This window comes from Engraulis encrasicolus, chromosome 3, assembly GCF_034702125.1.
Source record: "Engraulis encrasicolus isolate BLACKSEA-1 chromosome 3, IST_EnEncr_1.0, whole genome shotgun sequence".
In the NCBI taxonomy this organism is placed as follows: domain Eukaryota; kingdom Metazoa; phylum Chordata; class Actinopteri; order Clupeiformes; family Engraulidae; genus Engraulis; species Engraulis encrasicolus.
In genome coordinates this window covers 49513958-49526457 of record NC_085859.1, presented here as the reverse complement: position 1 = coordinate 49526457, position 12500 = coordinate 49513958, and the positions used below count along the sequence as shown (strand labels likewise).

Genomic DNA, 12500 nt, shown 5'->3' with positions numbered 1-12500 from the left:
ACGCACCGTTTGATCCTTCTCTGTTGACTGTCAGCATTTGGCCTATAGAAAATTTCCCGAATTTTGGATTAAAAAATGGGAATTTTCACAAATTTTGGTAACTCAAAGTTGACAGGTATGATGTAATGCCATTACTATTTTGGTAGCTAATGCCAAATGGGCAGTCTAACAGCAACTAGAAGACCTGAAATGCTGTGGTAGCTCAAAAAGTGTTGATTTGTTTATTTTATACAAGTAATGTTTTATACAAAGTGTGTGTGTGTGTGTGTGTGTGTGTGTGTGTGTGTGTGTGTGTGTGTGTGTGTGTGTGTGTGTGTGTGTGTGTGTGTGTGTGTGTGTGTGTGTGTGTGTGTCAACAGGGTTGTGTCGTACCAGATCAGGTACGAGGGGAACGTGACAAAGGACACAAAGATCAAATTCATGACAGACGGAGTGTTGCTGAAAGAGATCCAAAAGGTAGTACTCTCACACACACACACACACACACACACACACACACACACACACACACACACACACACACACACACACACACACACACACACACAGACACTAACTTTTCACTGCTTTATTTGAGGCTTTATAATGAGGTGCCGTCATACCAGAACTCGTCATGCTAGCGAGTCTGGCTCTTCTGTGTAGCGGTCAGATGTTTGGTACCATGGAGGCCCGGGTTCGAAACCGGCCAGGAGGAGCTCTTCCATTTTCACACACACACACACACACACACACACACACACACACACACACACACACACACACACACACACACACACACACACACACACACACACACACACACGCACACACAGACTGAGTGTAATGGCCCATTGTGTTTGTTCAGGACTTCTTGCTGCAGAAGTACAGTGTGATTATCATAGACGAGGCTCACGAGAGGAGCGTCTACACGGACATCCTCATCGGACTGCTCTCACGCATCGTACCACTACGCAACAAGGTAAGATTCACTCACACACATGCGCACAGGGACACACACAAACGCGCACACAGGCACACGCACACAGGCACACGCACACAGGCACACGTGAGAACCTTGTATATGAATCAGGGGTGGAACTTAAACATTTTCCCCACCAGTCACTGTGGCAGGTAGATTCTAAAATCTACCAGGGCAGTCATTCACAATTTTTACCAGTCACCATTTTTACCAGTTCATATTCATCCGTTCCAAACATTGTAATGCCAAGTAAGATCATTTTCTGATCATTACTTTTGTTTCAGAGGTCATAACTTCAGTTATTGTGATGCCAATAACTCTTTTCACTAGCAGTTTGCTTAAACCTTTGATGTTGGATGTTGCATATAACTCAGCATTAACCCGGGCGCCTGTAGAAAAATTTCACTCGTCAAGGTGACAGGTGGGTTGACATATTTCACCTGCCAAAGGCCAAATTCACCCGTCATTGGCAGGTGGACGGGTGCTTATTTCCATCCCTGATGTGAATGTACTGGAACACGCTCTACCTAGCGGCAGCAGCATTTTTGCTGTGGGGTAATGGTGGCTTGGGAAAAAGTTATTGCTAGGCTGCTGCAGGGTTACTTGTTGGATTCCAGCCTGTAACGTCTACAAGATAATCATTATCGTGTGTGCGTGTTCGTTCCTAGTCACATCTGTTCTGTATGCTTGTGTGTGTGTGTGTGTGTGTGTGTGTGTGTGTGTGTGTGTGTGTGTGTGTGTGTGTGTGTGTCAGGGATTAAAGTTTTCCGTCGCTACGACGGAATTCCGTCAACTGGATTTTCGTTTGGACGGATTTCCGTCCGTATAATTTATGTCAATTAATTTACATTTTTTACTTTCCAAATGAACTCAAATCGAGAGCACTCCTGGTCATGAGAAGGGGACGAGAGGTGTGTTTGATGTACGGATGTAGTTATACACTCCACCATTGGCGGTGTGATACAACATTCACTCATCAGTAGCCTAGTTTTGGGTCATCCCCTGTTCTTCCGTGTTCCAAAAAAAAGTACACGAGCGGTCAACATTTCTGTGGCAGCGCGCAGCGCAAGAAAAAAAAATAGCCAAAATTGTTGCTGATGGCAGAAAAGAAAATAATTGTAATACAATGAATAAAGTGCAGTGACGTTTCCATATCATTGCACCTGCCGTGGCAGATATTTAGAAAAAAAATGAATAGTTTACTTAGACTGCGTATGATGTCCTTTTCATGAAGGGTTTGCCTTTTAAGCATTGTGACTCTTACTAGCATTATTCATAGCCCCAATGGGACGACTATGGCAGCTAACTAGGATAGCCTACCATGCGTTTCATCCTCAAAGTTTAGCGCGTTTGACTGGCTGCGTGTAGAGCTAGTTGTCTTTTTGACAACGGATAATTCACAGTCTCATCTATATTCATAACAGATTAACTTTGTTGTTGCCGATATATATATTCAAGAAATAAGTTAAAAATGGGTTGCATTTGGGTCACGGCCCTGGCAGAGCCAATTTATGCCACGTCTTGTTCTGGGAAGCAGTGTTCTGATGGGTGGACTCATGGTCGATAAATGCCGTTTCGACGTTTGTTTCAATTTCAAGGCTTGTTACTGTGTGACGCTATTTCTGCTAACTGGAATAGTGTGCAGCAGCAACAGTTGTGTGTGCGCTTGTTTTTGAGTGACTCAACGTCTGTGCCAATCTTCTCGGACTATGCGTTTCGTTTGAGTTCAGTTGGCCTATTTGCGCACTGCGCACTCAGGACTGATGGGTGGGTGATTTGCCTTGATTCGAGTGGAAAGCTGCGCGACAAGCTTGGGAAAGTGTGTTACTTTTGTAAACGATAGACGTATGTCTGTGACTGTCGTGTCTGCTGCGTCCTGTCAGCTTGTAGAACACGTGCGCATAGGAAGAATCGGGGACGTTTTTTAAATCAATGGTAAGCGTGTGCTTGGCACCGCACATCGAGAAGCAAAAAAGTAGCCACTATTTTTCAAAACGGTAGAACACAGAGGTAGACATACCGCACCCTGTTTGTAAACGTCTACAAGTTATTTGTAACAGGATGAATACTGAAAAAGGCCGAAGGGTGAAAAACATACAAATAATTAAAGCTAGTTTTCTCCCTCTGATTGCTATGATCAGGGCTTTTTAAATGTCAGAAATACAACTGCAAGCAATGCGCACCAGTGCTTTCACCAGAACAGTGTTTGCCCATTCTAATGTGAAAGACAAAATATAGCCTACTACTACAACAAAATACCCCATAATGGGATCACTCACTGTATCAACACATTGCAATTCCAAGTCAATAATTCTGTGAGATCAGCTACCATTTTGAAGCAGCATTCATTGTGAATCCATTCTGCATGATGTTGTGAACAATTCATAAACAATGGGTAGAAATAAGAGGAAATAACCAAATCATGCCCCAAATTTCAGTTCAATCTTTGCAGTCTGATATAGTATCCATTATCCCTCCATTCTCGGCCAGTTCTAGTCAATCTGGTGAGCGGCCTAGGCCTGCCCGCCCTCTTTCCTTTTTTTGTATTTAGAAATTGGCATCTGTAAACATAGCATTGTTGGCCTACATCTGATTGAGCACATCTGATCTAGTACCTACAGGTACACTCATACTGAGTCTATATAGGTCTACTGAGTGTATAATGAATATTCATTGTTCATGTGAAGTGTAAAGACTTATGTTGGTTGAAGTTCTGATTTTGTGGCACTTTTTGGTATTACTGGCGCCCTCAAGACATAGGCCTATTCTGCTCTAGGCGACTGCCCCGTCTGCCTATGCCGCTGGCTCTGGCACCATTCCTTGCATGTATGTTTCGTCATGAGGGCAGAGCCTGGCTACATTGGTTTTCGTAGGGTTACGGAGTGATACTCGATCGGATGCCTAACCGGTAAAAAAAGTTCAGTCAGATTACTTTTTTTTGCTTTAATCCCTGGTGTGTGTGTGTGTGTGTGTGTGTGTGTGTGTGTGTGTGTGTGTGTGTGTGTGTGTGTGTGTGTGTGTGTGTGTGTGTGTGTGTGTGTGTGTGTGTGTGTGTGTGTGTGTGTCCCTCTACAGAAAGGCCTGCCCATGAAGCTGGTGATCATGTCGGCTACTCTACGCGTGGAGGACTTCACCCAGAACCAGAAGCTCTTCCCCAGCCCTCCTCCGGTCATCAAGGTCTCATCCCTCTCTCCTCTCCTCTCCTCTCTTCCCTTCTGTTCTCTTCCCCACCCCTCCTCCTCCCATCAAGATCTCATCCCTCTCTTCTCTTCTCGTCTCTTCTCTTCTCTTCTCTTCTCTTCTCTTCTCTTCTCTTCTCTTCTCTTCTCTTCTCTTCTCTTCTCTTCTCTTTCACTGTTACAATAGCCTTCCTCCTCTCACTTTCTTCTCTTCGGAGTTAACATTGATTTCAGTTCAAACTGTGCTTAAGCACACTCAATTTGTTTGAACCATTCACTGATGCAATATACAGTATGTGCACTTCTGTCCATGACCTTCTATATAGTGTGAGCTGACAAGCAAGCTGTAGATAAGTTAAAAAATATCACTTTACTAAATGGCGACAATGCCTCGAGGCATGTCTCACCTTATCAATGTTATGCAAATGTTACGTGTAATGGTGTGTGTGTGTGTGTGTGTGTGTGTGTGTGTGTGCCTGCCTGCCTGCCTGCCTGCCTGCCTGCGTGTGTGCGTGCACGTAGGTGGAGGCTCGTCAGTTCCCAGTCACGGTGCACTTCAACAAAAGGACAGCTGTGGAGGATTACACTGGAGAAGCCTTCCGCAAGACATGCAAGATACACCGCATGCTCCCGCCAGGTACACCACAACCACAAACACACACACACACACACACACACACACACACACACACACACACACACACACACACACACACACACACACACACACACACACACACACACACACACACACACAAGTTGCATTCAGGCTGACAGAGACCACCAGCTCCAATCTGGTTGGCCTGAAAAACCAGTAAAAGATGTGTCTACAAATTTGTGCACAGTCGGACACACACACACACACACACACACATCCCGGATTGAAAGAACAAAATTATCTAAAACATTTTGGACAGAGAAGAGCAGTCTTGATTGACTTTCAAGAAGATGGTTGTGGTGACCTCAGTCATTCCTTCCAAAAGCTGTACATCTGTTCTGTTCAGGCAATACATACGTGCCATAGCCCCTCTCAGTTGGCAGCGTGCCAGTTTATACAACTGTGTGTAGGCACTGTGCGCTTAACTGAGCTACTGAGCTTAACTCATGAAGATTCATCATATCGACCTCCCTGTCAGACATGCACACACTGATACACACACTTCCACTGGCTCTCTCTCTCTCTCTCTCTCTCTCTCTCTCACTCACTCACTCACTCGCTCACTCGCTCACTCGCTCACTCGCTCACTCGCTCACTCACTCACTCACTCACTCACTCACTCACACGCACACGCACACGCACACAGACACACGTACACATACACCCACAGTATAGGTGGGTATGGCATGTAGATAGAGGTATGCCCGCTCAGCAGATTCACACACACACACTCACCCACACAGTGTGAGTACAGGTGTTTATGGCGTGTAGGTGCAGGGCAGGGCAGGGCAGGGCATCTCAGCAGATTGATGGCTGTGTGGCTGCAGGCGCTCCCTCAGGGCCGCTTAGCTAGGCTCACGCAGGCTGTACACTCACTGCCAGAGAGAAGCTGCCCAAGCAGGCCTACCCGTGACTGTAGCGTGTGTGTGTGTGTGTGTGTGTGTGTGTTTTTTTTCCAGGTGGGATCCTTGTGTTTCTCACGGGCCAGGCAGAGGTACACTCACTGTGCAGGAGACTGAGGAAAGCTTTCCCCTACAGACCGAGCAGAGACCAGCAAGGTGAACACACACACACACACACACACACACACACACACTACTCTAAACTGTGAGAGAGCGAGAGAGCGAGGCCCTAAGCATAACCAGGGAGGAGGTCCCCTCACAATTAAATAATAATACGTTTTTTAGTCAATCTCAATTTAGGAGGCCCCATTGTTGGGGGCATAGTGTGGTTGAGGCCCTAAGTGCTCTGCATACTCTGCTTATGCCTAGCGGCAGCCCTGCTCCCCACCTACTCTTTCCATGTTGCTCCGATTGGTTAACTCACCAGCTTCTCCTTTGTGATTGGCTAAGAAAAGGAACACTCTCTCCCTTTAAAACTCTTCTGATCGTCTGTAAGTCACTCTTTAGTCTCTTTTCCATTGGGTTCCGCGTTCCGGTGCGGGCTTTATAAATATTCATGAAACTTGACGGGGGGTCGATGGTGCTGTCTCGCACGCATTTCCATACAACAGGGACTAGAACTGGGCCGTATGATCAGCTGCTGCAACTAGCCGCGACAACACCGTGTTTTCACGCCATGGTGAATCTAAGCCCTAATCTAAACAATAGGACCTATATAGGACTAAATATAACCAGCGATCTCCTTCTCTTAGACCCATAGACATGTGTTTGGGCTTGTTCGAAAGCTGCGAATCTTAGCTTTTCACAGGTTTTTACGGAACGTTTTTATGTTCTTTCAATCCAAAGTTATATAACTTTAAGCGGCCGCTGTTTCAAGTGAAAAAATAGCGCTTTCCAACCATTTTTTTTACCTCGTCATTTTGTTTTCGAACAGACAGCGATCTCCTTAACCTAGACCTACAGACATGTGTTAAGGCTTGTTCGAAAGCTGAGATTCTTAGCTTTGTACAGGTTTTTACGGAACGTTTTTATGTTCTTTCAATCCAAAGTTACATAACTTTAAGCGGCCGCTGTTTCAAGCGAAAAAATAGCGCTTTCCAACCATTTTTTTTATCTCGTCATTTTTTCCCGAACAGCCAGCGATCACCTTAACCTAGACCTACAGACATGTGTTAGGGTTTGTTCAAAAGCTGAGATTCTTAGCTTTTTACGGCACGTGTTTATGTTCTTTAAATCCAAAGTTATTTAACTTTAAGCGGTCGCCACTTCAAGTAGGCTAAACAATGGTGTTGTTCTCCAGCCGGATAGAGAGGAAATCTTTTTTTGTCATGGCTGTGTTCTTTGTTCCCTCGAATAAACCACAGTTGTCTTTTTCATTCGACATTTTCATTTTTACATTTAATTTGATAACAGCAAATTCGCCATCCCTTTTCAGGTTCGTATATGAAGATATGTGCAATGAAAAGGGCTACTTTAGTGTGCTCTATTTTGCATGGTGGTAAAAAAAACCCGACTTCTCACAAGGAGGAGGCGTGGAGCTTTGGAAATAGCGTGATTTTAAAATAATAGGCTAATAATATAACTTGGCCAAGGACTGGAGTTAGGCTACTTTAAAGAACATGATAATTGCTTGAGCAAATTTTCTCTGTCTACTGTAAAAACTGCCGACAGAAAAGCCATGTTGATTTTTAAAGTGCGTGGGTGGGGATAGGTGTTTGCACATGCCGGTAAATCCTAACACAGGCAACATGTAGCCTAGTGGAACTCAGCTCCGCACGCCTCGAACCACGTCTTTCGCGATTCTATAATCGCCCCTGTTTGAGCCCTGTTTGAGCTGATGATGGGTGTGTATGGGTGGAGTAAATGCAAAAAGAAACCGAAACCACGCCCCAGCAGTGTGCAGCCCCGTTCTAACAGGGCTAGTCGAAAAGGGGCTATTGGCTTAGGCCAAAAATATATTGCAGATATGCATGACTATAGCAATATCATCCTAAAACATGTCTTTTTTTTTGTTNCTTTGTTTATTGGTAGAATTGTTCACAAGGCTTACAGTTGATTTCAATATGACAAATTCATCATCATCACCATCCTTTTTTTTTTCTTCTCTCTTCTTCTAGTTCAAGATATATGCCCATATAAGACTTCAATTCTTTTCAATGATTTTTCAGCATACTAGCAAATAAACTTTTTTTTCCCCCCAAATACGTAAATGACAATAGACATGTCTAAAACATGTCTTGGGTCTTCAGAGTCTCCTCTACAAATGCCTAGGGCAGGGTGGCATTTAGCCATTATACTGTCAAATGCGGGAACCAGCCTCCTGTTCAGAACTCTCCCAACAGTACCATGTTTTAAAACGAAACTAAAAACAGCTTTACTTTCGTCTGCCTTTGGTCAACGATAGTCAACTACTCAATATAATACTTCCTATAGTTTCTACTATATATTAGGGGAAAAACAGAAGAGAGAAGGAAAATCTCTCAAGCACATTGAATGACCGTTATGTATGATAATGTGCTATACAACTCTTTTTGCTCTTGCTGTTTTATTGTTTAACTAACTTCTTAACAAACTTCAGAGATCATTCTGTAATATAGTATACACAAAATTATATGATGCAATATTTTTTCATCCAATGAAGATTATTAGAATTTTACAGTGTTTTTTTTTACATTTTGACACTGTCAACGCTGCATGACAGCAGGGAAACCCAACAACAGACAGTGACTGAAAAACACAATTATAGAGGTCACAAACATGCATACTACCACACACATACACCATAAAAAACAAGCAGAGGAAAGTCTTGTTCTTTAGAGTAGATAAAGACAGGCTGTGTCCATGGGTGATTGTCACTCTCCCTTTGCCATTTCCTTTTGGGGTTTTCAATATCGCAGAAGTGGCAGCCTAATGCAGATAAGCAGGCTGAACACTAATGTACATGGTTAAAAACATTTGTTTGTCAATAATGTTTTATTAGTAGCGCACGTCAGGGTGGTGCAACCACAGTTGAGGCCACTACTTTATGGATTACATTTTTTGTCTGTTTGTTCTTAGTGGATTAGGTAAGAAGCATATTCATTGCAGTACATTACGGATCAATTACTAGCTGTGGTTGTACCTTATCAGCTGTGATTGTACCACCTGCCGCCTGAGCCCAAAAAATGTCATTTACCCTTGTAATTGCATGTGAGTGTGTGTGTGAGTGTGTGTGTGTGTGTGTGTGTGTGTGTGTGTGTGTATGTGTGTGTGCGCGTGTGTGTGCATTTGTCTGTGTTTGTCTGTGTGGGTTTTTATAGTTGGAGAGGGGAGCGACCAGACTGTAGCACCAAAGAGGTCCAAGAAGAAGCAGAAGAAAGCTGTGGTGAGAGCCACACACCACATTATTTTGATTCAACACAACTCTCATCCACTCCCTCTTCATCTTTTCTCTCTCTCTCTCTCTCTCTCTCTCTCTCTCTCTCTCTCTCTCTCTCTCTCTCTCTCTCAGTAAACATTCCTAAGCCACCCTGTCTGTCCTTCACTCTCTCTCTCTCTCTATCTTTGTCTCTCCAGTTTAACTCTGTCTGTCAGTGTTGTTAATGGGTGTTATTATATGGTGTGACGTCATCGGTCGAATGCTCCATTCATTTCAACGGGGCTCCCCAACGTTCGCACGTCTGTTATTTTTCGATAACGGACGGGTTGGTCTATAACAGACCGCTGTCAATGGCAACAAGACTTTTCACTGCTAAAGCGACTTTTCAACAAGACTAATCAGCTGCTGTGATAGACAACACCTGTCCTGGCTACCTAGCTGTTGCCTAGCGGTGTTCCACAACGGCACTGTTTTGTTTTGCGCAGCAACAATCTTAACATTAAATAGGCCTAAAGAAATGTCCCCGCCATGTGTGAATCATTTAAGTATATCCATATAATAAGCGGGTTAACTTTCGGCGAGTCGGTTGCTTTGTGGAATAGCAGCACTTCAGAGAGAACAAGACCCCTCCGCTCCGCGTCGGGGTCTAAAGATTCTCTCTGTCGTGCTGCTATTCCACGGTAGCGACCTTCTCGCCGAACGTTAACCCTTACTTAAACCACTGTATCTATTTCTCTCTCCCTCAGAGTCTTCCGAGGATAGACCTGGATAACTACTCCGTGCTGCCGGTGGATGAGGGAGATGAGGACCGTCAGGCAGGTATCGATGAAGAGGATGATGATGACGAAGGCTCCGACCTGGACTTGGGAGACAACCCAGAGGAGGACGCCGGTAGGCTGCGATCCTACACACACACACACACACACACACACACACACACACACACACACACACACACACACACACACACACACACACACACACACACACACACACAGAGAGAACATTTAAGCCTTTATTTGGTGATATGAGCATGTACAGTTTTTTTTTTTAAATAAGGGGAACTACATGATTTTTTTCCCAAATTGAGTGTCATATCATAAAGCCACTTAATGCAGCTCATCATATTATCAGATGTCTAATACTTTGTTTGTGTGTGTGTGTGTGCGTGTGTTTGTGTGCATTTCCATGGTGTAGAGCAGGAGAAGGCAGACCCATCCATCCCTCTGTATGTGCTGCCTCTGTACTCACTGCTGGCTCCTGAGCAGCAAGCCAAGGTAAGAGTTGGTTGTGTGAGACAGTACTGTACTTTATTCTTTTAACTTAGTACATGTGTCAATACTTGCTCAGACATACTGTACATTTTGAATTACACACGTACGTTGTGTGAGCGTGCAGTTATAGTTATAGATATTTTACAGATATGTACACAGACATGCATACATAATAATGAGAAAACTAGAAGCACTCAGAGAGCGCAGACCTCCGCCAAGGAAGCTGCTTGATAGAACATTTGACTATATACGTACACCCTGTTTAGAAATTGGAATGTTTGCCCTTTCCCGCAATTCAATTTGCGGTCACTAGGGGCGTCTAGATGTATAGGTCCTTCTCAAATAATTAGCATATTGTGTCAAAGTTCATTTTTTCCCCATAACTTGTTTTGTTTTAATATTGATGGTTTTGGCATACAGCTCATGAAAACCCAATATTCATATCTCAAAAAATTAGCATATCATGAAAAGGTTGTCTAAACAAGCTATTAACCTAATCATCTGAATTAACCAATTAACTCTAAACACTGGTAAAAGCTTCCTGAGGCTTTAACCTAGTCTCAGCCTGGTTCATTACTCAAAACCACAGTCATGGGTTAGACTGCTGACCTGACTGTGTTTAGCATAGAAGTCAATGGAAGTGGTAGGCCTATTGCATGAGGGTTATGGAAGCCCAGATATCATTGATGCTTAGCTGTCAGCTGTTTTTTGTTCTTTGATCTGGTGACCCACACTTCCCTCTTCATTATACTCCACAGATTTCCATACCAAGTTTTTCTAATTTTGTTACAAACTAATTCTTATTTGCCAGAAATGAAACCCCATTGAAAGTCAATGGAATGTTCTGTCTGTCAAATTAGAATTAGTTCTTAGTCCTGTGCGAATGTGCCATGTCCACGATTTGTGAAGTAATAATTCCGCCGCGAATTACCTACTGGGTCATTCCACGCCAAATCAACAAGAGCCCGCGCACTTAGGTCTCAAAAAATTCTGAAAATATTACCAAGTGTACCCATGGTACTTAAGAGAAACACTGTAAATTTATTTGAATGTAAGATGTATACTCTCCGTGTTACAGACAATTTTACTGGGGGAGGGGGGTGCCCATTTTGTTCACACTCTTTTTTTTGTCAAAGTTCACAAGCCCGTAGCTCAATAACTAAACCATGTAGGAAGCTCAAATTTGGCATGCTGGTACATAGATAGGAATAGTTTGTTGCTAAACTGTCAGTTTTGGTCTGTATGATCCTGCATCGTCAAAGCATTCCCTCAAAGATGATACAAATTGTACTGGAGTTTTTGGCTGTGCTCTGTTTAGGCCTTCAGAAGACATATTTGTGCCCAACATAGCCTCTTGATTTTTTTTCCCTTGTAGAGACAAGTAGGAACACTCTCATAAAAAGCTATAAATAGAAAGGAAACCCCATCAGTATTTCACCAGAAGACCTCACAATTCTGACAAATCATTTTGGGTGTCATTTTCAGAGCTCCAGAACCCCTTGTGGGATTGTCCACAGATTTTTATTTTATTTTTTTCTTCATTCTCCATGAATTCTTCTTTTTAAAAATGCCAATGAGACTTGTCTTATGTGACATTTTCTTTTTTAATTTCCAATCTGAACATGGGCAGCATGCACATTGAGAGCAATATGTTTTCTATGCGTTTCTTCCGCTGCCATCTGCTGGTCAAAAAAAGTAACAACATGACTCTTTGTGCCTGACCTACTGTCTCTTTTGGTGTGCGAACCTGCTCCCACATTGAACGCTCCTGAAATCATTGAAATTGAAAGGGATACCTGCACTCCTGCACAGGGACTCTCGGGTGATCATGTCTGGGCAAAATTTGCATTTGATTATTTAGTCTTAACATTAAATGTTATCGAAATCATGTTGCTCTCTTTTTCCATTTTGCCCATGTTCAGGGTGGAAATTAAAAAAGAAAACATCACATAAGACAAGTCTCATTGGCATTTTTAAAAAGAGGAATTCATGGAGAATGAAGAAAAAAATAAAATAAAAATATGTGGACAATCCCACAAGGGGTTCTGGAGCTCTGAAAATGACACCCAAAATGATTTGTCAGAATTGTGAGGTCTTCTGGTGAAACACTGATGGGGTTTTCTTTCTATTTATAGCTTTTTATGAGAGTGTTCTTACTTGTCTCTACAAGG

The 12500-nt window shown here is 43.2% G+C and overlaps 1 protein-coding gene across 1 annotated transcript in view; it reads left to right on the top strand.

Moving 5' to 3' along the window:
- dhx37 (DEAH (Asp-Glu-Ala-His) box polypeptide 37) overlaps positions 1-12500 on the top strand; it is a 28383-nt gene that overhangs the window by 5182 nt on the left and 10701 nt on the right. The window contains exons 7-14 of the mRNA XM_063195624.1: positions 360-456; positions 845-958; positions 4034-4135; positions 4660-4774; positions 5755-5853; positions 8997-9061; positions 9802-9946; positions 10253-10332. Coding sequence (XP_063051694.1) covers positions 360-456; positions 845-958; positions 4034-4135; positions 4660-4774; positions 5755-5853; positions 8997-9061; positions 9802-9946; positions 10253-10332 — 817 coding nt within the window. The remainder of the gene's footprint in view (positions 1-359; positions 457-844; positions 959-4033; positions 4136-4659; positions 4775-5754; positions 5854-8996; positions 9062-9801; positions 9947-10252; positions 10333-12500) is intronic.